Here is a 25,245-nt window from a genome sequence, read left to right as displayed (position 1 = left end):
TACATGTTTACTGTATGTGTCATTATATAGTTATTATCTAAAAATAAAAACAATTCTTTCTGTTTCTCTTATATTTACTTGAAAGTAAAAAATTTAAGATTTGATTTTGCTTTCATCTTCGAATCCTGCCACAGGCCATTTTTTCAAATGATCTTTCAGGACAAAGGGGAAGAGAGACAATACTTTGAAACAATTGCCCATTTTATCGTCATCGGTTATCATACGATATCCTGATTCAATTTGTTCTTTTTCAACGCTAGTTGCGTTCTGTAAAATCATTTTTAACCGTAAATCAATGCCGAGGCTTTTCAAGAATTTTCTCTGCGTCACCGGACCAAACACGATTAATCTATCATCTTTTTGTGCAATCTCTTTCATTAGCAAAAAGTCAACGTCCGCAGTCAGATCCGCGGTTCCTGGGTTCAACAAGGGATCATGTAACTTATGTTGGCGGAATGCGCGAAATGTATCAGTCTTTTCCCTCTCGTGGCCATAATCGATCACTAGCGCAAATCCTCCGTGTTCCCATAAAAATTGGGACACGTGGTCTACTATTACAGAACACTCTGGACTCATTTCCACATGATCCCTTTTCTCATGCGGCTGAAAGAAATCGCTTTCATTAATCCACTATCTAAAACTTGAACGCTACAGAGCAATGCAAAAATAAATGCTTACAGATAGGTACACTTTACAAGCAGCCGTTGGCACCTGCGAAAGTACATATCGAAATCTCTCTTCCTGCGATTCCTGCACTATATCTATTAAGACTTCCCTCCAACCTTTGTCAGTTTTCTAAAATCAAGCGTTACTCTTGTAAAAATTATCTCCTTTTTGTATCTTACACATCAATATCGAAGCTTCGACATTTCCGTACCTGGAACTTGTGTATTGGCAGAGCATCGAAAAACTCCTGCGCTACAAATACACTGAACTTTCTAGGAACGTCGTTAATGGAATAATACCAATATATATTTACTCCTTCTCTTGTAACACCCTCTTTATAATGAGTGACAGAATTCTTTTGGTCTTCATTGACTCTTGGCTCAATATCTCTGCTTTCTGTGCACAATTTCTCCGCTTGAATCGCAGCCAAAGCAGGGCTAATTTCTACCAGATGAATCGATATTTTATTTGAGAGATTTAGTTTCTTGAACACCTAAAATAAGCGACGTTTCATCATTTTCACGCTTGTATGTTTGATATTGCGAACAACAGCATATTAAAAGTATACCCGTATGATATCACTGATCAAGGTACCTCTTCCTGGACCTAGTTCCACGAGTTGAATAGAATCCCTGCTAATTTTTCTCCATTCGCTGATTATCCAAATTGCTACGATCTATCAACGATGATTAATATATAAGCTATTTCCAGGCAATTAATTTCCTGATAAGCTCCAGACAAATAATCGTAAATGATAAGAGGAAGAGACAGATTTCAAATTCTTAGTAAGAACATCAACGTAATGCTATTTTTATAATCTTTTAGGAAGTCGTCGTCGTAACTAATATCAGATAATGGATCGTATTCGACCCGAGAATGAGAGAGTTACATACTTCTCCAAAAAGTTGACTGATTTCTGGAGAAGTTGTGAAATCGCCTCTTTGCCCGAAAACGTCTCTAGTTGTGTAATAACCCGCAGTAGGATGGATCAGGATCTCCTTCATGTATTCGGCGAGCGTTATGGGACCGCACGCCAATATTTTTGCATATAATTGACGATACAGATCCGTTTTCTTTTCTAAGCTGCTCGATGAGCATCTTATTTGCGATAAACGAGAAAAAGTTCGCGCTAATCGAGATAGCCTAATCATGTTAAATACTTGCGCTGTATGTAGAAATAAATACCTATATATTTACAATAATTATAAATTATTTATATAACTACAATTCATGAAACTGTGCAATAATTGATTTTTACATGAAAATTATTTTCATATAAATTAATCACAACCTCTTTGAGCGATATAGGTTAGATTTATTGGTTAGGTTAGTTTAAGTTAGGTTTTCCACGAAGTAAGGAATAACTACAGAAAGTAGAACTTGAAAAGAATTGGGTGCGTTCAGCCGATACTCCGCTAGCCTAGCGCACGTAAGCAGCGAGCGCTTTGCTACCATTTGCTACGGAAAAATTTGGCTGGACAGAAGCGCTAGTAGTTAGCGGTTGTTAGCGGTTGGTCGTTGCAAATCAAAACCGCTACCAAACGAGCGACTGCTCACGATTGCTAGGCTAGCGGAGTATCGGCTGAACGCAGCCATTGATTATCGAGCAATTATCAAGAGAGCTTTGTTACTGGTTGAGTGTCAATATGGCGTACTTCTAACAGTATGGCGTGTACGAGTGCAAAAAATCCAGATATACATGCACAAGTGGCGTAAAGCTGTGTTATTACTTAATTCAAATTTTTTACATCTTTTAAACATAATTTTTAAAAGTGCGTGATCTATTTTTGGCAAATGGATATCGGGGAACTTTTATCTTATAAGGTGCGTATTGGAATTATTCTGCAGCGGCTTGTATAATTTATATTTGTCTCGAAAGTAATATATATTTTGTTTAATTTAACCTCTCACTTATGTGTCTCATGACTTTTGATTTATCGGGAATTTTCATCGTGAAATTGAAAATTTTACGATTTGCTTTTCCGTTCGTTACAAATAACGGCGATATGATAATTAAACGATGGTAATATGTACAGCCCCCAAACACACCGAAACGACCGGCAGCGGGAGAGGAAGACGACGACGATGAATGGGAGAGTGTGAAAAAGCCAAAGAAGGTGATAAAGACCCCGTATCATGCACGTCAACGACAGCCTAAGGAGCTCGAGGTCGTACCGTCGAGGAACGATGAACCTGCTACACCTGTCAGAGCTGCTTTGCCCTCGCCAGCTAACGACGTGGTCGAACCGCAACTAACGGAGAAGGAAAAGCAAGATATATTGAAGTATGTGGAAACTGAGGCGCCTGAAGTCGAAGCGTTGGATGAAGCGACGCTCAAACGTATGATCCTTCTATTCGAGAAGAGAGCTCTGAGGAATCAGGAGATGAGAGTCAAATTCCCGGATCAACCGGAGAAGTATGTGAATACGTGGAAGCTAAATGTCGCATGGAAATCTCAATGTATAATTGTTTTCGGTTTCTTTTTGGCCTTTTGCAGGTTTATGGAATCCGAAGTAGAACTGCACGAAACTCTGCAAGAGCTTCATATTGTAGCAACCAATCCAGATTTGTATCAGTTAATGGTAGAGTTAGGCGCCGTACCTTCTTTACTAGAATTGTTGTCTCATGAAAATACTGATATAGCAGTTGGCGTGGTAGATCTTCTGCAGGAATTGACTGACGTAGATATATTACACGAAAGTCAAGAAGGCGCGGATACACTTATCGATGCTTTGTTGGAGCAACAAGTTTGCGCTCTCCTAGTACAAAATCTCGAGAGGCTTGATGAAACAGTGAAAGAAGAGAGCGACGGTGTTTATAACACACTTGGTAATTACTTAATAAACGTGCATATCGTTTATCTTTCTGCAAAATAATGTTTCTACTAGATTAACTCAACGACGGTTTTGATTTCCAGCCATTTTTGAGAACCTACTGGAATTTAGACCAGACCTATGTGCGGATGCGGGAAAGCAGGGTCTGATGCAATGGCTGTTACGTCGAGTTAAAACAAAAACACCTTTTGACGCGAACAAACTTTACGCCAGTGAACTCCTGTCTATACTTTTGCAGCATACGCCAGAAAATAGACTACTTTTAGGTGACTTGGATGGAATTGATGTTTTACTACAACAATTAGCTGTATGTATTTGTATAATTCTAAGCCCTTGCATATAACATTACCAAGCTGAATTATTTTAAAACCGATTATTTACAGTATTATAAGAGACACGATCCGCAGACTGCAGAGGAACAAGAGATGATGGAAAATTTGTTTAACGTTTTGTGCTCAAGCTTAATGGCTACTGTAAATCGGGATAGATTTCTGCGTGGCGAAGGTCTCCAACTTATGAACTTAATGTTACGAGAAAAAAAGATGTCACGGAATGGATCTCTCAAAGTGGGTTTATTCGCAACAGACTTTGTTGGATTTGTATAAATTACTATAATTAAATTATAGGTTTTAGATCACGCTATGAATGGCCCGGACGGAAAAGATAACTGCAGCAAATTTGTAGATATTCTTGGATTGCGAACTATATTTCCTCTGTTTATGAAAACCCCAACAAAAAATAGAAAAAGAATGCTTACTGCAGAAGAGCATGAAGGTATGGCCTCGATATATCTATTAATATTAGTAAGCAAAATTTCAACTTATTTAACTGTTCATAGCGAAATAATAAATAATTAATTTTGCAGAACACGTGATTTCAATCATAGCGAGCATGTTAAAGAACTGTAAAGGACAACAGCGTCAAAGATTACTTAGTAAGTTTACGGAGAATGATTATGAGAAAGTGGATAGATTAATGGAATTACATTTCAAGTATCTTGAAAAGGTAGAAGAAGTGGAAAAGAATGGGAAGGTACGTGCACAATGAAAAATATTTAACAGACATCTAAAAATGAAGACATAAAAATTTACACTCTTTTTATTTTTATCATAAGGACGATGAAGACGAAGAAGAATCGTACTTGAGAAGATTAGACGGCGGGTTATTTATATTACAGTTAGTAGATTATGTACTTTTAGAAGCTTGCACTGGTTGTCCGCCCGCAGTCAAGCAACGAGTGACAAGAATCTTGGCGCAGAGAAGAGCATCCCTTAAAACAATTCGCCACATCATGAGAGGTAAATTATGTATAGTATAAAATCTATCTACATATTTAATCGTATTAACAATGTATTCATTCACATGTTTTTTGTTTCAAAACCAGAATACGCCGGTAATTTAGGAGATGCCGGTGATACGGAATGGAAAGAAGCAGAGCAACAACATATCTTACAATTAATTGACAAATTTTGATATGTATTTTCTGTATTATTAAAATATATTGTTATAACATAAGACTCAATAACAATAACTCAATTATATTATTACGTATAATGTACAATATAATAAACATACCATTATAGAAGTATCTGAGTATATAAAAAATGTGCTGTCGATTACGGGCTATTTATAAGAAGGAAATTTTGCAATTAATTTTATACTTATAGATTTATGCTATGTATAAAAATATTTTGAAAGACACAGGGTGTGTGTGTAATCTATGTATACAAAAATAAATCTTTGTTTTAGGATTAAAAAATTAATTAACATTTGTATCATTTGCTGTATAGAATATTGTAATAAATCTTTATGGATAAGAAGATAACTTTGTAAAAAATTAAATAACTACTGTGTCAAATGCTTTAAAAAAAATTTTTTCGATTATAGATTCGTTTTTTGTTCTTTCTGTAAATTTTTAAGTCCTAACGGAATTGACCAATCGCGCAGCTGGGCACTTTTTTTTGGAGGTTATGCAGCTGAGCACCCTCCGAGAATAGGTTAGGTCGTTAGGTTGAGATATGAAAATACGAAGCCGGTGACGGCGGTGACGAGCTGACGAGTGAACGGGAGAAAAGTTGTTTAAATACATGTATATACGTCTATCTTGTACTTTATATTTAATTTTTTTAAACGTGACATAGATAAAAATGGATAGCAGTGTAACTAACGATGCAACAATGGGACCTGAATTAATAAAAAGTTGCCAGCAGATATTGCTTAACAATGTGTTTGCACAGGTACAACTATAAGTGGAGTTATACTTCTCAATTAGATCTTATGTAGTGATTCCTTGTTTATATTATATTTGTTACATTCTAAAAATCGAATGCTATGTTACAGAAACTGGAGCAAAATGAAAAACACACCAAGACACTAACCGATTACAAGAATAGGCACAAAAAGGTAATAGAGGGACTTCAAGTGTATCCGTTATCTGTCTCTGAGAATTGTATGGTACCCATCGGCAAGCGGGCATTTATGAGAGGAAAATTAACTCATACTAACGAAGTCTTGGCTTTTTTGGGAGATGGCTATTTTGCCAAATACAGTGCATCACAAGCGATCGCATTGTGCAACAGGAGAATAGCATGTATAAATATCATGTAAACCTTTGAAAATTATTTATATTAGATTCTACAACTTGTTACATGTTATTATGTCAGGGGCGGATGAAATGCTGAAGAGTTTAGAAACTGAGAGAAACTTGTACGAAATGAGACAATATCTTCCATTGGGACATGATGTTTTTGGAGAAGAGGACGGAAAAGATATCGTGGAACATTGGACTGAGAATAAGCTTGATGAGTGGAGAGGTATATAGAAAATTTACATTTTTATTTACATTATGCTGGACACGAAAATTAAAATGTCTTTTTTTGCAGTACAACATAGAGAGCGTGAGAAGGAGTACCATCAGAAATTAGCAAAGTTGAAAGAAAAGGAAAAGACTGACATTCGTACCGAGAAAGATATTTTTAAGAGACTTGACGAATTAGAGATAGAAGAAGAATTAGAAGATGAAATTTACAGGTTACAATTCAGTTTTGCAATTAAAACTCACGTTCGATGATTTACCGTTCTATGATTGCAGATTGGAAGCTGAACGAAAAGAATTTTATGGCGATGATTTGAAGGATGGCGAAGCTTATGATGAATCAGAAGAGGATACATCTGATTCCGATCAAATTACAACAGAAATAATTCAGGAGGAATTAGAGAAGCTGAAAGATATCCAAACGGGCAGAATTACAAGTAGTACATCGAATATCACTTCTGACGCGGCTCAAGATAAAATTTTCGACACAAATACTACGAAGAATGAGGAATCTCATCCTTCTGCAAATTTTATTCAAGACACATTAACGGAGAGTTGTTCGCCTGAACAGGGAACTAAGGAAGTGTCTGAAGACACAAGTACAAAGGAAAGAAGGAGGATATCATTTGCTGAACCATGTGTTATAGAAGACGAATACAATCCAGAAGAAGAAATATTAATACCTCAGGAAGCTTGTTCCGTTCTAAAGCAAGAAGATACATATGAAATCTCTGAAGATGAAGGTGACACCGTTAGGATTGAATTTTCACATTCATCCCATATTCCAGATTTGATTGAATCAAATAATACGGAGATACAAAGCCCGATAGATATTTATAAAATGTTTAGTACTCCTAAGTCTATTTTGAAAAGATCTCCAAATGATATGATTTACGATCGAGTTGCTTCTTCTTTAAACGAGTATAGTAGTACAGATACAGAAGATGATGACGAATACGTTAAACATTCTGCATATAGTTCTGTGAGTAAAAATAATAATTTAATAATGTTGTTTTTACATAGATAATTGTACGTACTAATAGACATATTTTGCAGGTAATCCAAGAGAAAGTTCAAGAAAGTAAAATATCGCCAGTGAATGACGTTTCGGTAAAGAAAGACGAAAAAAGAATTGTAAGTAGGTTCAAACTTGAACGAGCCGGAAGAAAGAAGTGACTTGTAAATATATCTTGAATACATATTGAAATTAAATCTTTATTTTCGCAATACATACCCGAATAAATATAAATTTTCCAAGATCACACTTATAATCCACTTCATTTCAGAAGTTTCTTTTATTATCGAATCTACAAAAATTGCGGTCTATCCTACGCGACAAGTCGATGCTTCGAGTATATCTTGGAGTAATGCGCGAGCTCATAAACTTCAATAATAATTAAGAAAAATTTAGGATAATATACATGATATTTACAATATATTTATTTTTGCGATTTCCATACAATAAGTGATCCATTTAACTTCTCGATAGGATGGGGGCAGGACATGGTAATAAATGAAAATAGACAATGATTACTGTCTAATGTAACATTAATTCTATGTTGAAAACAATCCACTATCTCACACATCCTTAAGAATATTATATAGGTGCTTTCTCGACCAGCTTGAACCAGTGGCCGCATTCGCAACGGCGTGGAGGACCTTGATGCAGCCACATCCAGTTCACGTGTAATGAATCCTCGTCGCAGATGCATCCCATTATGCGACTTTCGAATGCGCTATAGACTATATTGGGATCTTCCTTTGTGCTGGTTGCTCGCCGCTTTATGGTCATATTGTATGGATCCTTAAAAAAAATATCACTTAACATGTATTACGTGTCTTTGTTTGATTATTAACATTCGTCGCAGCAAAATTGAGAAATACTAAGGTAATAAAATATACACAAGTCTATAAAAACATTATCACAAGAGAACTACGTTCTCATTATAACGTTGATTTCTTATCTTTGATACTCGAAGCCTTATCAAGAGCTTAATTTTTTCGAGAGTATCACGTACAACATTTCATTGAGAAAATAGCATAATAATTATTATATCACTTATGTAACTATATTATATCACAAATAATAAATATATCATTGGTACACGTCAAAGCCATAGGAATATGTCCACATAGGCGTGTTAGCCGATCTGAAAACGTCACAACTTACATCGTTACCGGCTAAACGGGCGAGCATCTCCCTCTTTTCCAAGCCTGTGGCATGATCGAGCGGTTCGGCGACTGTGTCAAGAAAAAGAAAGAACACGTGAATTGACCAGAATTTTTTTTTCTCTCTGTCGCGCGCAATACGTCGTGGCCGTGCGTGGACCAGAGAGTCAAAATCGATGGGCGAACGAAAAACATTACGTAATGCGAATAAAGGCGAAAATGCGAAAAATATGTGCGGGACGATTCGGCGGCGAATCGTCTCGGGAACGATATTTACATTCTTTCTTTTGGGCGCACGCGAGGCCATAGGAGATCCGCCGTCGACATGTTTGGAGCACGGTACGAGCGCATAACCATGCCATTTTTCAGAAAGCAGAAGATATCGCACTACTAGCCGTCTCGGCCCGACTGGGTTAAGTCGTTCTCTCTTTATTCACGGATCGAACGATGCGCAGATCGCCGTCCCTGGCCGTCCCGCCGAACGAGCGACGTGCGAGGCGCTGCAGTACGCAAGAACCAGCAAGAACGAAGAGCGCGGCTGACAGCTGACAAGTGAGAGTTTCTAGGTATTTTCGACTCTTTATGGATTGGCTTATCTTCTGTAATTGGTTGAATTAATCAAATATATTCTCAAGTCTTCTCAAACAGAGGAAATCCAATTCTAAAATGATTTGTATTTAGAAACATATCTGATGGAGATGGAAGGTATTTAAAAAAGAATTTTATTTTTATAAGAATATATTTGTATATATATAAAATTTCATTTCGTATAAAATGTCTTTATTTTTATATATCAATTATCAATATCAATGACTTTATCGTAGAAATTTTTTTACTTAATTTCTCTTTCATGTTATAAAATTTGAAATTCGCGCGAAAAAAAGCACAAATGTACTCGGTAACGAGTTGGTAACACTGTTTCCGATTGAAGCCAGCTCTGGGCCAGCCCTCTTCATGAAAATGAAGGGGAAAGTCGAGGATTATTTATTTTATAATATTACATATTTTGATAATAAAGCTCCTCAATTCCGAGTAACTCAGAGTCTGAAATAGAGCCTGTTTTGTCACACGTAGATGACAAAAACATATTCCAGTCTACCTATATTTCAAATTAAGATAGCTTCTCGCATACATGTGCATGCAATGAGTACTTTCGATAAGTCATATTATATTATAAATCCATATATTTTTGACTAATAAAATACATGTGATAAAAATCAACATCTCTTACATCCTTTGTAGTAAAAATATTAATTATAAGAGTACAATTCTTATCGATTTAGTTTTTTTTTTTTTAAGAACGATTTGATGTTATTTGATGTTTTTTTTAAAGAACAAATTGATGTTATAAAATGGTACGGAAACTATCAATAGTTCAACGTTTTTGTTAGGAAAAGTTGATTCCAAGTCGGCATTATTAAAATTTGCACACTATTAAAATTACAGTCGAGCGCGCGTGAGTTGCGGGATTCTTTATACATTACGATGCGGACGCATAAATACAACCGCGGTATTAAATATTACAAACAATTTGATATAAAAAATATCCGCATAGAACATTTAAGGCATTTGTGATACTGCGGTATACGCAGTGTTGTGTATCAGGCTGTGCGGGCGGTTCTCGACCTCTTGCGAAGAAATCGAATATATGTCCAGCCTACGTCTATTAAAAAAAAATATCTCCTTTCCATTTTTCACATTGTACTATTAGCATTATACTGTTAGCAGTACAAACCGCTGCCCTGATTCTCGATAATGTACTTCGTTATGTATTGCGCCGATCTTTCGGTCAGTCCTAAGTTCGGTAACTCTCTCTCAAATTGATCGATGGTGCCTGCACCTGCGATGTAGCCGTTCAATTTCGCCGCCAGCGGAGAGGTACACAAGACCTCCGGTGTGGTAAGGCCCGATTTTTCGATCAGCCACGGATGATTCTGCAGTCGATACTTCTGATGGTAACTAGACAGATACATAGATTTATTTAATTTCAGCTACAAAAAGCCAAGAAATGGACTTGGTTTACACTATACCTTAGACACACTCATACCAACTTTTTTAACTTAACGCGTGCAACTGTTAATTCATTATTCCGTACTTTCTTAAATGTTTTAGAAAAACCATCCCTTAAACCCTAAACGACTAAACCCATTATTTGCACGTTAAACTCACAACCTAAACTCAAATATTTGAACCTAGTCCGCTTCAGCAGTAGGCCAAGAAACGGACATTATTCACCTATACACACACACACACACATACCTTCATACAACAACGCGCAACAACTAATATTAATATATTCCATATTTTTCTAAATTCTTCTCAAATCTCCTTTAAACCCAGGAAGAACAAATATCTCGCTTTATCTAACTAGACAGATACATGACTTTATTTAATTAAATTGGACGTGCATTATCTTAATATTTTACTAGATAAGATAAGGTTTTATTTAACTTCAGCCTCAGAAAGCCAAGAAGTGGACTTGATTTACACATATACCTCAACACTCTTAATATTTTACTATTCTTTTAACTTTTCTATCGTGATTAATATTAATTTATTACTATTCGTCAAGCTGTTCAAACATGTACGTACAATTGAATTTATCAGTGTCTACTTGTACAGTGCAAATGTGATAAAAATATTTTAAAAGTGCCATTACATTAGAAATATTTAAAATCATGAAATTAGAATTATTTTCGATTTAGTAAACTGTCTGTTATATAATTTGGCATTACAATCATATCACGTTACGTAATAATTATGTACATTTATATTTTTAGTGTTTTATCAGCTGATACAAATGTTATATTAGAGTGTTCCAAGTAATAAGTAGAAATAATTAAATTCTGCTGAATAAGAGTCACACAAAAATGAACGCAAATAAAATGACAATGTGACTTACTCTTCGGCTGGATGAAACTTCGTAAACTTCTTAATTTCTGTGACGAAGACTTCCCCGCGCTTTCGTTGCTCCTGTTCACGAGATTTTTCGGCTAGCAACCTTTGCTCTTCGTCATGATATAAGATCAGCGACATGTACTGAAAATTAAATTAACATTTAACACTCAGTTGGCACACAAATGAATCATGTGAATCGTGTTAATTAGTTATTAGGTACATCCTGCACAGATCATACCTTCGATAACTCTCAAGTCGCTCTATATTTTTTACTGAAAATGATATATGGTCAGACACAATTAACATGCATCAGCAACATACCTGTCTCTTAATCTTCCTCGTTAGACTATACTCGTGATTGCTCCAAAACAAGCTCAACAGATGGGTGTAAGACACTAGTTCTGGATCATATTCGATACTGACGACCTCCGTATGGTCCCCTCTACAAGCAGGAGTAAAGAACACGTCAGGAATGATCTGACAAAGCAAGGTATGCGATTGCCGGTCGATAGCAAGACGGAAGATTTACATGTTTTTGTACGCTGGAGATTCCTTGGTGCCACCGGCGTAGCCGACGCAGGTTCTGATAACGCCAGGCAGCGCTCCGAAGAGAGAATCCCCCGCCCAGAAGCAGCCCATGCCGAAGGTGGCACGCTTGCCCTTGGTCTCCTCCAGTTGGCCCGGCATTCTGCTGTACGGGCAAACATTGTTACGTTTGACAATCGGACATGTGAAGTACGCGCCGCACTGGTACGACGAAATGGAGCAATTGTCCGCGAGAATGGCCCGAACCAGGCACGGTAGCATAACGGTAATCACGCGGCATGATCGCGACATCCTCGACGATTCGGTTTCCGCTCGACACGCCGCCCACTTTCATGGACTTTCATGGACTCGCCGCCGCCGCGTTCTGTGATACTTCCACGAGTTCCACGGTGGCATGCGTTAAACCGGTATCGCGGACGAGCGGTATCGGCCTGATTGTGAGACGGAGACGAGATCGGGCGAGAGGTGGTGGGCGAGAGGTGGTGGACGAGCGGGCGTCGCGTCGCGTCGCGTCGCGTCGGGCGAGCGGCCGAGCGGGGCGAGTCAGGCCGAGTCAGGCGAGTATAAGCGACTGTGGCGAGCGCGAAGGAGGGGGACGCGCACGTGCTGAATGTCTACGCTTGCCCGAGAGCGTCAGGGAGATGGCGCGTCATCGTGTGGGGTGCACGTGCGAAGAGGAAGGTCAGCGAAGGCCAATTCCGATCGACCAATTAATTGATTGATTCGCCCGGAGTCGGGAGTCGGGAGTATCGAGAGCGAATGACGAGAGATTGACGAGCGTCAATCTCGCCAACACGGATCGTCGTAAACTCTCCGGAACTCGTGACCTGGATGCTTGATACACTTAGCCATGACGAATTTTTCTTCGATAAATACCGCTCTAAATATTTATTTTTAAGGTGAGCGTTTCAACCAGTCCTTGACATTAATTCTAATTATCAGTCGTCGAGCATTAAATTCGCTTTGAAAATTCTTGATTCTTTTGATTGTAAAATAGTTCAATTATTTTGTCAAATTTTCTCGCGTTGTTACGTGACGCTCAAGCAAGAAATTAAGGGCCACTATTTCCAACGTTCTGGTAACTTATTCTAACTGACCGTAAACTTTTCAGAATAGCCAATAGGAGTTGGCTATTTCGTTAGTTAACGGTCGGTTAGAAGTTAATAGACGTTGGAAATAGTGGTCCTAAACCGATGTGAATTTAGAAAATAAATTTAGAATTTAGAATCAAGCGACACGGTGGTGTCTCGCGCCAAGTACGCGCGAAGCGAGACCGCACGTGACTCTTTTACGCGACGCGATATGGAATATACGTGGAATCCGATGCTATTTTTCATTTAAGCTCTCTCATTGTAGACACATGCCAAGTAACATATAGTAACAGGTATTATTAGTTGTTTAATCTACGAGCGTATACTTAAGGATCTTCTTTTGGTTTTAGGATATTCTTCCGAGATTCTAATCCAGTTGATAAAACGATCGAGATCACACCTAGGACGATCAAAGTATAAGATCGAGATATTGCCTCTAATGGACTTATTTGATTTTGCATTTTTCATGGAGCTTAATTGACGGAGTCCAGCACGAGAGAATTACTACGAAATCACAAGATTCTCTAAAATCTTTTAAAATGGAATTTCTTGCTACAAAATTTCACACAAATCGAGAATATTCAGGAATAGAGCGGAATGTTGGTCCTTAGGATTTCGTCCTTTTTACCTTAAATGGCGAACGCACGTGGTCGGTTTACTCGAGCGATGATCTATCGGACTGTTGCCTGACACACGACGATGCTTCTTTCCCAGAGGAATAGCAAATTCCTCGTGGAACTGAGTAAAACTGACTGTGGAGTGTGGCGTCCTACGGACGGCATTCGGTTTTTATGGGCGTCGAGCATGTGTCTCTCCCCACCACATCGTCTCCTTCTCATTCTCCCACTTCATAGATGTTAATACCGTGCGATTCGCTCGTCTCAATAGACCTGAATAAACTCGTGCTCCTCTTATTGTACGTCGGAACAAAGGAATGACAAAAAGGAAATATTTTTAAATAACATCAAAAGCTTGTTAACCTCGGAATGACCATGACCAAGTTACCATAACGTCCATAACCATGGGCTGTTATAAAAAAAAAATATATATATATATATACATATTATACGTTATGTTACGTTACATATACATATGTATAAAGAGTATCGAAAATTCAATAACTTTTTCAAGTATGATATTGTTTATCATTCTGGAGTTCGTAACCGACGATTTATTTAATTTTATTAGTATGTTAAGAAGTATATTTCAGAGTTGTAAAATATAACTTTAAAAAGAAGACGGTACCTGTATTCTGATATTTACTATCAGCAATTGTCAGTACTGAAAATCTCTAGTTTACGTGACGTATAGAAAAATATAAATTTTCAGACTCATTGCTGCCACATTGTGTACAATGAAGTGTTTTGCAAGCGTTTAAATGTAATGTATGCACTTGAGAAGGACCGGAATCTCGGTTGAAACGCGTTGTGCTTATTAAATAAAGACTGCCAGTTCGGTCGAAGTAAAGGATTTTGTTCATAAATTTTCAGATTTGACAGTGAATATTGGAATGTAGCCGGTATCTCGGAATGTTTATTAGTAATACAAAATATCTTCGCGTTACAGATAAGTTTTTATGTAAAAGAAGATAAGCAGCGTGTCGCATGAATATCTAATATTACTTGAGGATATGTAGAAATAATAGTTAAAACATATTCGAACTTCATTATAATATTCTGACAAAACTTTCGTTTAATTTATTATCATTATAAGCTCCATAATTTTTTTTCATCAGCGAAATTTATTCTCTAATAACTAACATCTTATTTATGGAATCAAAATTTTATTGTGATAAAATAGTGAAATTCCTTTAATGGACCTATGACTACGGAAGTACGTCCTTTCAACTTGAAAAAAGAACTTTTAGCCTTGTATAGACTTGTCTGATGATGTAACATGATATATATTTGTCATGTTTCAGGCGGACCGATTACCCATTGACGCCAATGACCCCGTGTAGCTGTTGGATATCTTTGATCGAGGACGTTAGATTGTAATTTCTCACAGGTATATTTAGTCCTAAGAAATATTCCGTGTTCTCTTTTGATCTTTCGTACGTTATTATTTAACAAAATAAAATTATAAAATTGTACAAAATAATAGCAACAAGATAAAAGTGATTAATAAAAGTAACATAATAAAACAAATTAACTCAATATATAACATATTTTTTTAGATAATTTAAAAGTTTGAATATGTATCACGCGCGATTTGCTTTATTATCAAATTTAATCTGCTGAGTATTAAGAAGAAAGTAGAACTGAATGAACAATATCTTATTTAAAATATTTGGCTTGACGTTAAATATTTCTGATGATGTATGAAGTACGAATGCATGACGCCTTGATATACACCGTATATTTAATTGAGTGCGATTATTTGAAAATATATCATCGAGGATGAATTTGGATACAATAAGATTATTCGATATCAAATAGCGAAGATTTAGATAAACAAAACATTTAGTATTTATATATTAAATATAAACAGTAATACAGGAAATTTTGATAAAACGCATCTTCAATTAAAAAACTTGCATCGTAATGAAAATGATTGGGCGATATCAAAAGATAACGAAATTATCTCGAAATACTTTTAGATTAGACTCGTCTTCCACCGAACGGTCTGCTCTTGAGAGAGGTAAATTTACCACAACTGCCAAATACCGAGAAATAAATTTTAAGGTATGAAAGATACAAATAGTATCGAGTAACACTCGTGTATTTAACATCACGTTCTTATTTATTGTCAATTGTGGCTCTAGTGAGGCTCAATAAAGCGCGGTGGTTGCATCAGAAGAGACGGAGCGCGCGCGATGCACAGTTGATTAAATCAGTTCTCAATTGGAAGTCGACTGATGTAATCTTCCTGCCGTGACCGCTAAGCCACATCTCGTAGATGTACATATCACCATGACTGTCATTATATGGCTATTATCAGTCACTATTCAGTTCCTGACCCGTTATGTATCTTGACACAAGTGGAAGCTGTACTGATAAGCGCGTTAAAAATGACTCGCAGAAACATCGTGACTGAAATAGGTGAAATCCGCGCTTCAAAGAACGATTGCATGCTGTAAGGTAATAGTACATATAAATTTTCAACTCATGTTTATATCTCTGATATAAATATGAGCTGCTAAATAGAAAGGTTTCAGTCAAATTTACATATGATCGTGATAAATAAATATTAAATAACAAAATTCGCAAATTGTTCATCAACTCTCAGTTCATCAACCGAACAGCTCGTTGCCTCTTATTCGCATTTTTTCGCGATTCTTGAATCATATTGTAATGCACTGAGAAATGAGTCAATATTTATAAGATAACAATTTCTTATTGAAAGCATTGGAGTTCGTATCGAGAGCGTATGAAAAGTTGATAAACTACCTTTTTGCGGGTTACATAATATAAGATATATAAGATATACAAGATATACGAAGATAACATATACAGTAATTTTATTTTTATATAATGTTACTATATTACAATACGATATAAACAGGTGGTAGACGTCACATAAATTCATTTCAAATACAGCCGTTGAAATCAACTTTCGCCATAGACATTCGCAATCAAATCATGCGTCAACTATCGCACGTGTGCTACGTACTTTTAATTGGAATAATCGCGGCGATTATCATTAGTTTCACGATTAACGCAATTGCAAGACGCGGACCGAGTCACGCGACTGCTATCGTGAAGGCCGGAAGCCGCGTAAAGTTTGGCAACGTTTATTATGCATCGTGGAGGAATGTATGAGCGTTTATTTGTACTATTTACTTCCTTCGAAGATCCCTCTTTGTATTTTTAATTTGGATGCGATTTGACGTAAACGTGTACAAAAAATACGACCGTTCGGCAGGACACAAATGATTATTTTACACACGGTCCTGTATATACGCGTGATCTCGAATAAAGTTTGCTACCATTTTGATTCGCTGGTATTCTCCCTCGTTACACGGGGATGCGTAAACTTTACTCGAAAAAAGGAAGTAAAGTTTACATATTTATATCTCGAATATCTCCGGCACGAATTGTCGAATTAAACTCGAACGCTTCACGCGTTTGTCAAAGGCGCAACACAGGTGCAAAATTGTAAATCAGCGATGTATATAGCGACTTGCTATATGCGGAACAAGGAATTCAAGTGAAAAGTCTTTAGTTGTAATAGATAGATAAATACTACATATCAAAATTTACAAATAATCTTTAAATCGATATAAAAAACAGTTTCCACTCAATCCTTACAGCTAGTCTCATAAAAAATATTGGAAGATGTCTGATAGTCTTATACCTGTTTGCGGGGATACTAGAAAAACTCGAATCTAGGTAGTACCTACGAATGTTGTAACACACATCTCTTGTCCTTCTAGTAGTCTATACATTTCCTTTAATATAACAATAAATAAAGTAAAAGTCTGTACAATACTTGAACGCTTTAGGCGCTGGATAGTTGTAAACAAAAATGCAATTATAATTTCTACAAATGTAAGTACATGCTCTGAGTAGTCATCGTAACAAGGTGTTGTTGATACCGAGCTTGTTCAAACGCTGCGATTCGCGTAAGAATCGCAGGAAAAACGTTTCGTCACATGATTTAAGTACATGCCGTTCGTGCGACATCAAAACCGATTACTGTTTTGATTTTAAAGCTGTCGATACGCGTCCCCGCGGTTATTATCTGTGATGTACATAATGTCGCTCTATATGTGCTAAGAAAATATATGTATATGTATATATATATATCTAATAAAAAAATATCACGACCCTCGGGCTCGGATTAAACGCGCGACTCGAAAAATTGCGGAAGTACAAGAACGCAGCGCTGAGTCTTGGAAAAAATACTGGAAGATATAATTGCGGGAATATATTCTCGTTTGTGTGCGCGAAAGATTCCGGTGAGCTCCGACGACATCGTAGATAACAGTGGGCAAGGACAAGGAAAACGAGATTATAATTAGCGCGTTTACATGACGGTGCAGCAGTTCTTCTCCGAGCGATTATCACTCACGATCTCACTGGTGTTCCCAGTGAAGCGCTGGGTGAAATCGTCGGTGCTGAGATCGGAATTGGAGATGGACGAGACCGGCATCGGGATGCCGTTCCCGTTCGCGTCTAAGGAACCGCCGGATATGTGCCGATTCTGTGCCCGTTTCTTCTTCAGATCCGACAGGGATTTCACGAAAACAACGGACACGTGTATGTTGATCTTGCCGTTGGTGTCAGCGTCCGTAGAGTAAATCGGCGACTGCGGCTGGCTGCCGACCAGTGGGTCAGGCCCTGTCACTGCTGTTCAGGCAAACACGTAAATCCAATGTGCTACTTCCCCGTCAAGCGTGCCGACTTTTCGATCGACGCGATCGCCACTTTTCCGCCCCTCCACCTCAACCCCATTTTCTATCCCTATGCGCACTGATCACAATTAAAAAAAAAAAAATTAAAAAAAAAGAGAAAAAACCAAGGATGTCAACTATGAGTCTCATGCGCCAAGCCTGACATGCTTTCAGCAACAAGCGTTTCGAAAACATTGCACCAATAAGGACCATCATATGCACATCGGTGTGTACGTACACTGTATTGTTACTAAATGGTTCAACGGTTGCGTTTTACGCAAGCAAAATCAATGGATACACAAGAGAGAAAGAGAGATAGAGATAGATAGAGAGATACAGAAAGAATATGATAATTACGGCTGTTACGTTACAAAGAACAAGAGCGTTGTTTAATGACTATGGATACATCTATACGTCTTCACATTTTGCTACAATTGAATTTTTTCAACGTTTGGATCTACGAACGATCGATCTACCTGTATTTGCGCGTTATCATTATCGATCGTAATCTAAGTACTATCGAATGAAATACGGTGTGATAATTTTATCTAGAACACTGTTGTCGTCTAGAAAACGCAAGCATAAAGATCCGTTGGTAATTCGCCCATCAATGGCTCGTCCTCACTATATCTGATATGTCTTTCTTTTTACTTCTCGAATTGACTACTTCAATAACAGAGGAGTGCGACCCCTTATTACTTCACCACATAATACAATGGGTACAAAGCATTCGCCGATTAGAGAATTCGCTATCAATCTTTAATACAAAGTGTATAGAACTTGACGACAGGTGTACATAAAAATTTGTAGAGCTGCGATCAACCGTAGGTCATGCTTTAGGCTCAAAACCCGCCCGTTATACTACGGACGTATTATCCAGTAAAATATTTACCAAATAGTCATCTAAATATATAGGGCGATTCTTAATTTTACATATTAAGATCTTTTTCTTGTTTTGAATTCTCGATCCACTCCCTGTGATATAATTAAGAATCGTCCTGTACGCTTTTATTCTAGAGGAAACTTGCGCATAATACAATATGTATAAAGAATGTAGAATAATATATCTGTCGATTCTACTTATTGTACGTCCTACTAGCATGATATATATATGGTTCTCTAAATCGATTAGGCTCCAGTTTATGTAAGAAATTACAGAAACAATTCGACATATCTATAATAAATACCACATCCGTTTGATTATTATTCTATTTTGCGCTCAGTGGCCGCTAAGCTTTGCTAAAACGGTCCACAAAGATACGCTAAGGAAGCCAGTACCACTTTTAGGCCTTGCCAAAGAGATTCGATATGAATATAAAGCGAAATGTGTACGTGTATGTGTGCGTTTTAACGTGAGAACACTTCCAGAGAGAAAAATGCATTGTGTTATGCGCAGCACATGTAGATATACGTTTTACGTACACCATGAGCAAATAACTTCTGGCGCAGTGTGATATGTATGATACGAAAAAGATAACGCAATTAAATGCATCGTACAGATCGTGAAATGTAATAATTAAAGAAATAGAAAAGTGACGTAGAAAACTAACCTCGCAATTATTCAGGAGCACGCAGTAGTGAAAAAAAAAGAAAAAGCTGGTAAATAATCGACAGCTAACACAATGAGTTTGACAGAGTACATTTATGGGATTTTGCAATTAGCAGATTAGTGTGTATATAATATACATATATATTTCGGATTGTTTGATCCTTTAGGATTATTCAATATTGTTTTCTAATAGTGTGTATATAAAATTTTGTTTATTAATATATAAAAATATAAAGATGCGCTTTTGTCAGACTTAACAAGAAATTGTCCGCACTCTCAGTATGATTAACCATTCTATAATAATCATTATTTTCTCTTCTTTCGCCACAATTTTCTATAATTTTTAATGAGTATATGACTTATATACATATATAAAACTTCATGTACAATCTTCAAAAATTTTATGCTCGCGTTAACTTTCCTACGTTTTGGGCATTATGAATCACAAATGAGCATGATATACACGTATATACATACATGTATACATGTGCAATTCTTGAATCACATGATCGAGGTACATATTTTTGGAAGTCTCTTCGCACAAAGCTACCATTTACCACAATAGTCTACTGAACCACAACCAATGCAAGCAAGAATACATTTGGAATGTACCTGAATCTTTATCAACATCTTCGTGAAGAAAAGACTCGTTGTCTTTTCCTTCGGGACCTTTCCGCACCGCTGAAGTCAGCGCGCCGGAATCAGTCTCGTGGTCCCCTACCTCCTGCGTATTGTTCTCCAACGGCGGAATACTAGGCGTAGGAGCGCTAACATACGTCTGAAAAAGAAATGTCCTACATAGTATTTATATCTCGAAGAAAGAGCAGGGGAAATATACAAGATATTTTTAATCTCCCCTTATTTTTTTTATCGTACCTGTTGCGCTTGTAACCTTAAGCGAGTTTCTTCCTGGGCGTCTTTTTTCGTAGTAAGAACTTTGTCTCGAATGGATGTTCGACGTACGCTTTGTGTTCGCGTATTTATGCTTTGCGATCTGCGTACCCTACGTCCTTGCGCTTCACGAAGTCGTTTACTCTCCTGTTCTGTTTTCAATTCCACTATCCTCTCCCTAATTTCCGGATCTTCGCATATATCTGCAACATATTAAAATATTAAAATATAGGGTAACAAGGGAATAATCGAAATAGATCGGCAAGTCTTACCCGCGGGAGTTTCATCGTGTTTATTTCTGGCATTTAGGTCGGCTCCGTTTTGCACCAATAATTCAAGTACTTCCAACTGTAATACAAAGTTGTGTATAAGACTTAAAATAACATTTAAAATATTAAAAAATTGTTGCTATTAATTGCTATCTAAAAGAGGTGGGAAAACAGATTTGCTTTTAGTCTTAATAAACATAGTTATAACAATCCTATAAATTTGTAGTTGTGTATATCCATGTATATGAAAAAAGGATTCAAACTTACGTGCCCCCAACATGCGGCTGCATGAACTGGCTGCCATTTGTCATTGTCCTCTACATCCGTTGATACATGTTGGTCAAGAAGAAATTCCACGACTCGTAAGTACCCATTTGCCGCTGCTATATGAAGCTGTAATGAAAATTGTAACGAAAATATATAATTTTTTCTTTTTCTCAAATTAACAGATCTGTACGAGGGTGTATACGTACAGGCGTAGCACCTTGATGATCTTTATATTCAAGGTCACCTCCTAAAGAAGCAATCTTTTGCAAATCACGTAACATTTGAACCTCAGTTGAAGCTCTTGTTTCATCTATTAATTCTTGAGTAACTCCTCGCCTTGCCATCTCTCCTGCGTTATAAAAATATAATTTTTAACGTAAATACGTGACATTACTAGTCGCACTGTATGTCTAAAAATAGCAATCTTTAAATATTGACAAAAAATTCTATTACCTTCGATACAATCCAACGTTTTTTCATCTTCACAAATGTCGTACGGCATGTTGCCATCAGCATTAACGGCTAATAAATTCGCACCTCTGGCAATAAGGTATTTGACTAAATGCAAGTGACCACACGTGGCAGCAGCGTGTAACGGTGTCCATTTCTCACTGTCTTCCGCATTCACATTAGCACCAAATTCAATGAGTAGCTTCATCATCTCTTCATTGTCATCTATGCAACACTGATGCAGCGCCGTCAAACCGTCTTCGTTCGTCGAGTCGGGATTTACACCCTTTTTCAAAAGCCTTCTTACTGGAAAGAGAATAAATGTTGGTGACGTAACGCGCCGACATACAGATGTATTTGTTTCAAATAATACATGTACAAAATTTCTCTTACCTTCATCGATGTCATTTCTCGCAGCGGCTTCCAACAACATAACACTGTCGCTAAAGTATATGTGACGCTTATTACTCGTATGCCTAGTTTGGTGCCGCAACCATTCCTTCTCGCGTTGCCTCCACACTTTTAATTGTTGAAGCCTACGGTGACGCGCCAGGTGTAACCGCTCTTGCGTGGTCAGTCTTTCAACGTGTACCATCTCTGCCACTAACTCTGAGTGTTCCATTGTTACGTGCTTATAATTTTTGCAAGTATATTTACCTGTTCACAAAAAAGAGGGAAGAAAACATCACGACATGTAGATAGAATTTATACAGACACATACACGCACACACATAACGCATTTTTGTGCAACTGTATCAAGAAAACAAAGTAACTCGTTCCAGAATAAACGTGTCGTAAACGCTCGTGGGTCACGTTCGATTTTGTTAATAATAGCACACATTTATCTTGTTTTCACTAAATGTATTTCAGAAGACAATCACAAAACTGAAGAAATTGAAAAAAATTAAAAAAAAAACAGTTAATTCAGGCGGCTTTACCTTTACGCTTACAAAGCCAAGATCTCATTCTCAGATAATTAAAAATTGTTTGATAAATACCAGACGTCATTCTGGCGTATATAATCAGGATTTTCACTTATTTCAATAACGCACACGCAACTTAACTGATCTCTCCTGCGTTATACCTGGCGGGAATGATAGCATATTTTAACCAGATGTTCCCCTCAAACTTATCAAGTACTTAGATAAGTAAACATACAATATTTGCACAAATGTTCGTACCCGCTGACAAAAAAAAAGGGCTTTTTTGTGAACGATGATTTAACGCGTTCCAACGGACGTTCTTTCAAAATTGTGTGTTTCTAAAAATACTACACAAAAACAAGATTAGTGCAGCTATCTTGAGAATTTTTAGAGATTCATCTTGCAGATAAAACCACAATGTAATCAATGAATATATATTTATGTATTTTTAATTAGATATGACGATAATGAATGATGATAATGAAAATCTTTGTTAGGCATATAGAGTATATAGACTATGCGTGCCTGTGTAACACATCCGCAATAAATTCTATCCTTAATCTCGGGTAATACCTACGTTACGTCATTGGATCAAGAATGTACATATTTAAACATTCCACAATCTCGGTACACGAAGCAAGCTTTACATTTACAGAGAGAATTTAAAAAACGGGAGCCGAGCACACACAGGTCTCAATAAACACGCCTGTTTCTTCCTTAAAAGAAAGTATAAATCCGCTAACGAAATAACGGGAAGAAATGGATTTTTTTTTTTTTTAGAAAACAGTTAAAACGTAGGAGCACTACAGTTTCCAATGCGAACTCCGATTCGAATCGGTCGCACGATTTCTCGACAACCTGGTGACACGAGAGGCGCGTGAGAGACCCATAGGTCGCATAGGAGATACTTGCTGATCGTTCATCGAGCCTGACGTCCGGTTGCACGTTACTCGGCGCACAATCACCGTGGAAAGGTGCACGGCAGAGCAATATTCCGTCTCGCGGGGATTCATCGCGCACCCTCCTCCTCCGTGCGGGGCGATCGGAGACGCGGCGCGTGATCCAGCGGGGAAACGCGTCGTCGAGAGTCGAGATGGAGTTTACTTCCTGCCAATTACATCGCTTTTCGGAGGGTAACCGAAGCCGTCGGCCGTCGGCCGTCGCGCGATCAAGGCCAGGACGCGAGGCGCGGGGCGCGTATCGCGCAGGATCTCACGGGAACCGGGAACGTGAGAAAGCCGCGGGGGAGGGGGTGGGATACTCTCGCAGGGACGGATCAGCGCGATTGAGCGATGCGCCGAAAATCGGGGAAAAACCAATCCTCTTTCTCTTTTTTATCTTGTTTTTACTTACGTATGCAAACGCGCGGCTCGACACGCGGCCGCGGCTGCGGTCCCGCTTTCCTTCTCCCCCTATTTCCTCCGCGATCGCGCGAGCGGAATGCGACGAGGGACGAGGCGCTCGGACGCACGGGCGGCGGGGCCGGGGCCGGGGCGATTCATTCACGTCGCGCTTCGCGCCTGCCGCGGCGATAACCTACGGCGACTACGGAGTACGGCATAATCCGCGAGCGAGCGAACGAGCGAGCGCGATCCCTCCGGATCCCTCGGGCTCGGCGCGCTGCGGCCTGCGGCGTGCGGCGTGCGCGCGCGCGTCCCGCAAGACAGATACTGGTCTGGCCGGTGGCGTGAAATACGCTCGCGCGCGTTCCCCGTGCCTGCCAGCGCGTGCAGCCGCGGAAACGTCTACCTGTCGGTCGCCATTTTTAAACTACCTGCGAGACTTGCGAGACTTGCGAGAGTCCGAGAGATCGCGGATCGCGCCCGCGCCCGCGCACGCCTCGCCTCACCTCGTCCGTCCTCGGCCAGTCTCGCCTGGCCTCGCCGCTGCGCCGCAGCGCCGCCGCGCCGCCCCGCCCCTCGAGCGACGGACTCCGAACTCCGGACTCGCCGAGTCGCCGAGTCGCCGCACTCGCCGCTCGCTTCAGCTCGCTCGAATCGCGGAACTGCGCGGAACGAACGGGATAGAGGCGCGCGCACGCGCGCCGACGATCGGCGCCGATCGGCTCGATACTTCCGCCTCGCCCGCGCCCGCGGAATAACGTAAGTTGCGTAACTGTTCTGCGTTATGGCGTTACGCGCCAGCCGGTCGATAAGCGAGGGGACTCCGGCCGGAGTTTCCTCGTCGCTCGTCGCTCCCGCGTCCCGCCGCGCCGCGCCGCGCCGCGCCGCGCCGCGCCGGTCCCGCGCGTCGTTCGGAATTCTCACATTCTCATTTCTCGGTCTCGGTCCGGACGAGCTGATCGACGAAGCGTGAATCGACTGCCGCTCCGCTGGATCTCGAATTGGCTTAGGGCCTGAGCAGAATAGCTGACTTATAATTTTAAGACAGTGTTTTATGCTTTAAATCTTTGTTTTTAGCAACGCACAATACTGTCTTATGTCTCAAGTCTTACAATGTTGACACTTTGTACACTCGTTTAAGACTTGAGACACAAGACAGTATTGTGCGTTGCTAAAAACAAAGATTTAAAGCATAAAAC

General features: G+C 38.8%; 6 protein-coding genes and 1 long non-coding RNA gene across 14 annotated transcripts; 3 read left to right on the top strand and 4 right to left on the bottom strand.

The window, feature by feature from the left end:
* Positions 1–6: 6 nt before the first annotated feature.
* LOC139768708 (protein arginine methyltransferase NDUFAF7 homolog, mitochondrial) lies at positions 7–1,998 on the bottom strand. The gene is made up of 5 exons (XM_071699184.1): positions 1,560–1,998; positions 1,235–1,342; positions 878–1,159; positions 679–795; positions 7–603 (listed from the first exon to the last, which is right to left on the bottom strand). Exons 1-5 carry the CDS (start codon positions 1,815–1,817, stop codon positions 94–96), a joined length of 1,275 nt encoding a protein of 424 aa, XP_071555285.1. The 5' UTR covers positions 1,818–1,998; the 3' UTR covers positions 7–93.
* A 258-nt stretch (positions 1,999–2,256) lies between these two features.
* LOC139768704 (beta-catenin-like protein 1) lies at positions 2,257–5,088 on the top strand. Its single transcript, XM_071699176.1, has 9 exons — positions 2,257–2,490; positions 2,703–3,082; positions 3,164–3,495; positions 3,584–3,807; positions 3,884–4,066; positions 4,127–4,274; positions 4,366–4,532; positions 4,615–4,798; positions 4,885–5,088. Exons 1-9 carry the CDS (start codon positions 2,461–2,463, stop codon positions 4,971–4,973), a joined length of 1,737 nt encoding a protein of 578 aa, XP_071555277.1. The 5' UTR covers positions 2,257–2,460; the 3' UTR covers positions 4,974–5,088.
* Positions 5,089–5,484: 396 nt separating this feature from the next.
* Uri (unconventional prefoldin RPB5 interactor) lies at positions 5,485–7,577 on the top strand. The gene is made up of 6 exons (XM_071699183.1): positions 5,485–5,737; positions 5,841–6,090; positions 6,164–6,313; positions 6,383–6,530; positions 6,592–7,297; positions 7,372–7,577. The coding sequence occupies exons 1-6, from the start codon at positions 5,648–5,650 to the stop codon at positions 7,489–7,491; spliced, it is 1,464 nt and encodes a 487-aa protein (XP_071555284.1). The 5' UTR covers positions 5,485–5,647; the 3' UTR covers positions 7,492–7,577.
* Positions 7,578–7,733: 156 nt separating this feature from the next.
* On the bottom strand, positions 7,734–8,990 carry LOC139768721 (cytochrome c oxidase subunit 5B, mitochondrial). The gene is made up of 3 exons (XM_071699210.1): positions 8,762–8,990; positions 8,486–8,556; positions 7,734–8,119 (listed from the first exon to the last, which is right to left on the bottom strand). Exons 1-3 carry the CDS (start codon positions 8,844–8,846, stop codon positions 7,913–7,915), a joined length of 363 nt encoding a protein of 120 aa, XP_071555311.1. The 5' UTR covers positions 8,847–8,990; the 3' UTR covers positions 7,734–7,912.
* Positions 8,991–9,650: 660 nt separating this feature from the next.
* Positions 9,651–13,783, bottom strand: Msra (methionine sulphoxide reductase A). Of its 3 annotated transcripts, none has more exons than XM_071699202.1 (5): positions 13,648–13,783; positions 11,912–12,073; positions 11,704–11,824; positions 11,387–11,523; positions 9,651–10,443 (listed from the first exon to the last, which is right to left on the bottom strand). In XM_071699202.1, the coding sequence occupies exons 2-5, from the start codon at positions 12,067–12,069 to the stop codon at positions 10,206–10,208; spliced, it is 654 nt and encodes a 217-aa protein (XP_071555303.1). In that variant the 5' UTR covers positions 12,070–12,073; positions 13,648–13,783; the 3' UTR covers positions 9,651–10,205. The 3 variants fall into 3 exon arrangements, with proteins under 3 accessions (XP_071555303.1, XP_071555304.1, XP_071555302.1); XM_071699203.1 differs by having other exon boundaries at positions 11,912–12,070; positions 13,648–13,776; XM_071699201.1 differs by lacking the exon at positions 13,648–13,783 and having other exon boundaries at positions 11,912–12,367.
* On the top strand, positions 12,624–17,788 carry LOC139768724 (uncharacterized). The gene is made up of 4 exons (XR_011717417.1): positions 12,624–12,827; positions 13,370–15,026; positions 15,619–15,703; positions 15,784–17,788. It is a non-coding gene; the product is annotated as an uncharacterized lncRNA (long non-coding RNA).
* Mypt-75d (Myosin phosphatase targeting subunit 75D) lies at positions 16,463–24,546 on the bottom strand. Of its 6 annotated transcripts, none has more exons than XM_071699179.1 (9): positions 24,057–24,546; positions 22,174–22,437; positions 21,784–22,086; positions 21,537–21,679; positions 21,331–21,456; positions 21,067–21,142; positions 20,780–20,997; positions 20,516–20,681; positions 16,463–18,310 (listed from the first exon to the last, which is right to left on the bottom strand). In XM_071699179.1, exons 2-9 carry the CDS (start codon positions 22,400–22,402, stop codon positions 17,988–17,990), a joined length of 1,584 nt encoding a protein of 527 aa, XP_071555280.1. In that variant the 5' UTR covers positions 22,403–22,437; positions 24,057–24,546; the 3' UTR covers positions 16,463–17,987. The 6 variants fall into 6 exon arrangements, with proteins under 6 accessions (XP_071555280.1, XP_071555281.1, XP_071555279.1 ...); XM_071699180.1 differs by lacking the exon at positions 24,057–24,546 and adding an exon at positions 23,616–24,000; XM_071699178.1 differs by lacking the exon at positions 24,057–24,546 and adding an exon at positions 22,719–23,580 and having other exon boundaries at positions 16,463–18,307.
* Positions 24,547–25,245: the final 699 nt, after the last annotated feature.

This window comes from Temnothorax nylanderi, unplaced genomic scaffold (genome assembly GCF_030848795.1).
Source record: "Temnothorax nylanderi isolate EJ_2023f unplaced genomic scaffold, tnyl_v1.0 TNYL_tig0017_pilon, whole genome shotgun sequence".
In the NCBI taxonomy this organism is placed as follows: domain Eukaryota; kingdom Metazoa; phylum Arthropoda; class Insecta; order Hymenoptera; family Formicidae; genus Temnothorax; species Temnothorax nylanderi.
This window is presented reverse-complemented; position numbering and strand designations above follow the sequence as displayed.

What these genes read in the sequence shown, in the direction of transcription:
- LOC139768708 (XM_071699184.1), bottom strand. Translation starts at nt 1,817, where the DNA reads ATGATTAGGCTATCTCGATTAGCGCGAACTTTTTCTCGTTTATCGCAA. An exon ending in TCAGTCAACTTTTTGGAGAA is followed by an intron (nt 1,343 to 1,559) that starts GTATGTAACTCT and finishes CATCGTTGATAG; the next exon opens with ATCGTAGCAATTTGGATAAT. An exon ending in CTTGTAAAGTGTACCTATCT is followed by an intron (nt 604 to 678) that starts GTAAGCATTTAT and finishes GATTTCTTTCAG; the next exon opens with CCGCATGAGAAAAGGGATCA.
- LOC139768704 (XM_071699176.1), top strand. Translation starts at nt 2,461, where the DNA reads ATGGATATCGGGGAACTTTTATCTTATAAG. An exon ending in TTTTACTACAACAATTAGCT is followed by an intron (nt 3,808 to 3,883) that starts GTATGTATTTGT and finishes GATTATTTACAG; the next exon opens with TATTATAAGAGACACGATCC. An exon ending in AATTCGCCACATCATGAGAG is followed by an intron (nt 4,799 to 4,884) that starts GTAAATTATGTA and finishes TTTCAAAACCAG; the next exon opens with AATACGCCGGTAATTTAGGA.
- Uri (XM_071699183.1), top strand. Translation starts at nt 5,648, where the DNA reads ATGGATAGCAGTGTAACTAACGATGCAACAATGGGACCTGAATTAATA. An exon ending in TAAGCTTGATGAGTGGAGAG is followed by an intron (nt 6,314 to 6,382) that starts GTATATAGAAAA and finishes CTTTTTTTGCAG; the next exon opens with TACAACATAGAGAGCGTGAG. An exon ending in AACATTCTGCATATAGTTCT is followed by an intron (nt 7,298 to 7,371) that starts GTGAGTAAAAAT and finishes CATATTTTGCAG; the next exon opens with GTAATCCAAGAGAAAGTTCA.
- LOC139768721 (XM_071699210.1), bottom strand. Translation starts at nt 8,846, where the DNA reads ATGGCATGGTTATGCGCTCGTACCGTGCTCCAAACATGTCGACGGCGG. An exon ending in GTGCGCCCAAAAGAAAGAAT is followed by an intron (nt 8,557 to 8,761) that starts GTAAATATCGTT and finishes TTCTTGACACAG; the next exon opens with TCGCCGAACCGCTCGATCAT. An exon ending in CCCGTTTAGCCGGTAACGAT is followed by an intron (nt 8,120 to 8,485) that starts GTAAGTTGTGAC and finishes ATTTTTTTTAAG; the next exon opens with GATCCATACAATATGACCAT.
- Msra (XM_071699201.1), bottom strand. Translation starts at nt 12,219, where the DNA reads ATGTCGCGATCATGCCGCGTGATTACCGTTATGCTACCGTGCCTGGTT. An exon ending in TCTCCAGCGTACAAAAACAT is followed by an intron (nt 11,825 to 11,911) that starts GTAAATCTTCCG and finishes TCCTGCTTGTAG; the next exon opens with AGGGGACCATACGGAGGTCG. An exon ending in AAGTTTCATCCAGCCGAAGA is followed by an intron (nt 10,444 to 11,386) that starts GTAAGTCACATT and finishes GTATCTGTCTAG; the next exon opens with TTACCATCAGAAGTATCGAC.
- Mypt-75d (XM_071699177.1), bottom strand. Translation starts at nt 22,788, where the DNA reads ATGACGTCTGGTATTTATCAAACAATTTTTAATTATCTGAGAATGAGA. An exon ending in ATCATCAAGGTGCTACGCCT is followed by an intron (nt 21,457 to 21,536) that starts GTACGTATACAC and finishes TTTTCATTACAG; the next exon opens with CTTCATATAGCAGCGGCAAA. An exon ending in AGATGTTGATAAAGATTCAG is followed by an intron (nt 18,311 to 20,515) that starts GTACATTCCAAA and finishes TTGCCTGAACAG; the next exon opens with CAGTGACAGGGCCTGACCCA.